This window comes from Myotis brandtii, unplaced genomic scaffold (assembly GCF_000412655.1).
Source record: "Myotis brandtii unplaced genomic scaffold, ASM41265v1 scaffold223, whole genome shotgun sequence".
NCBI lineage: Eukaryota > Metazoa > Chordata > Mammalia > Chiroptera > Vespertilionidae > Myotis > Myotis brandtii.
This window is the reverse complement of record NW_005358369.1, coordinates 535,262-536,724: the sequence shown is the minus strand read 5'-3', so window position 1 is coordinate 536,724 and position 1,463 is coordinate 535,262. Positions and strand designations below refer to the sequence as shown.

General features: G+C 49.2%; 1 protein-coding gene across 1 annotated transcript in view; it reads right to left on the bottom strand.

Moving 5' to 3' along the window:
• Positions 1-295, bottom strand: part of DRD5 (dopamine receptor D5) — a 10,271-nt gene extending 9,976 nt beyond the window's left edge. Inside the window, exon 1 of the mRNA XM_005866153.2 lies at positions 247-295. Coding sequence (XP_005866215.1) covers positions 247-295 — 49 coding nt within the window. The remainder of the gene's footprint in view (positions 1-246) is intronic.
• Between the last annotated feature and the right edge of the window lie 1,168 nt (positions 296-1,463).

The following is a 1,463-nucleotide window of genomic DNA, read 5'->3' as shown; positions in this document are numbered from 1 at the left end:
ATATATATATATATATATATATCCAGAGCACACCTCACTATGTAGGGACCTCCCACATGGCCTAGGATGAGAAAGAGACTGATCCGTTTCAAGGAGCCAGAGAAACACATGCCCAAGAGAGAGTAGCACGTGCCAAGGTCCCAGGGCACAGAACAGGTTGGGATGGTCAAGGAAGGGAGGGAGACATGTGTGGCTGCAGCAGTGCCCACGGGTGCCTAGGGGAGGGAGGCAGAGGAAGGGACTGGCAGGAGAAGATGGAGTACCAGGCCAGCTCGTGAAGATCCCCATAGACCATGGTTAGGCGTTTATAACGGGAAGCCATTGAAGGGTTTTCAGCAGGTGACTTGACTTAACTTACATGTTTTGGACAACGAGCACTGTCATCATTGCGGTGGTGTTTCATATAGTGTGGCTGCAACACCAGGCCAGATTGTCCATCCCCTCTGGGCATTAAAACACTGCACTCACCACTCACCCTCCCCATGCTCCCCTAGGGCCTGCTCTGAGGGGGAGCGACTGAGCTGTCACTCCCATCAGACCCCAGGAAAGTGCCATCCCTGCCATCCTCAAGCTGGGGACGCCCCTTACACGAGGACTCCCTGCACCCACCATCTCCCTCCAGCAGCCGGTGTTTCTGCCCTGACTGTACAAAGCGTTGCTGTGGAAGAGCATGGCCAGCAGGTCAAAATATTTTTTAAAAGGCAAGTTACATGCAAATTCAGTATATATGAACACAATCCATTTGTGTGTGTGTGCTAATAGTTAACTAGGTGCCCAAGATTAACAGCAATTACCTCTATATCACAATTTCCATCCTTTTTTTGTGTGTGTATAGTAAAGGTGGAAATTTATTGAAGAACAAGTACAGACTCCCACCTTGGGAGAGGGAAAATGTCCCCCAACTTCCCTCTTTTTTAAAAAAAAAATATTTTTATTGATTTCAGAGAGGATGGGAGAGGAAGAGAGAGAGAACTATCAATGATGGGAGAGAATCATTGATCGGCTGCCTCCTGCACGCCCCCTACTGGGGATGGAGCCCACAGCCCTGGCATGTGCCCTGACCGGGAATCTAACCATGACCACCTGGTTCATAGGTCTGCACTCAACCACTGAGCCACGCCGGCCGGGCTATATCACCATCTCTCGATCTCAGCACTATGAACATTTGGGGCCAGATAACTCTGTGGTGGGGGCCCGTCTGTGCATTGCAGAACTTTAGCAGCACCCCAGCCCTCTACCCACTAGATGCCAGCAACGCCCTCTAATGGTAGCCATGGAAACATCTGCAAACATCGCTGTAGGTCCCGAGGGAACAGGTTGCAGCCGCTGGAGAGCCACCGCCCTCGGTGATGTTTCCCTTTGTTTTTGGCATATCTGCCCATTTTCAGTTGTGTGTTTTTTTCCCTAAAATAAACATAATGTACTTTAATCATGTAAAAAAAAAATTCAGTGTTTCTTTTTTT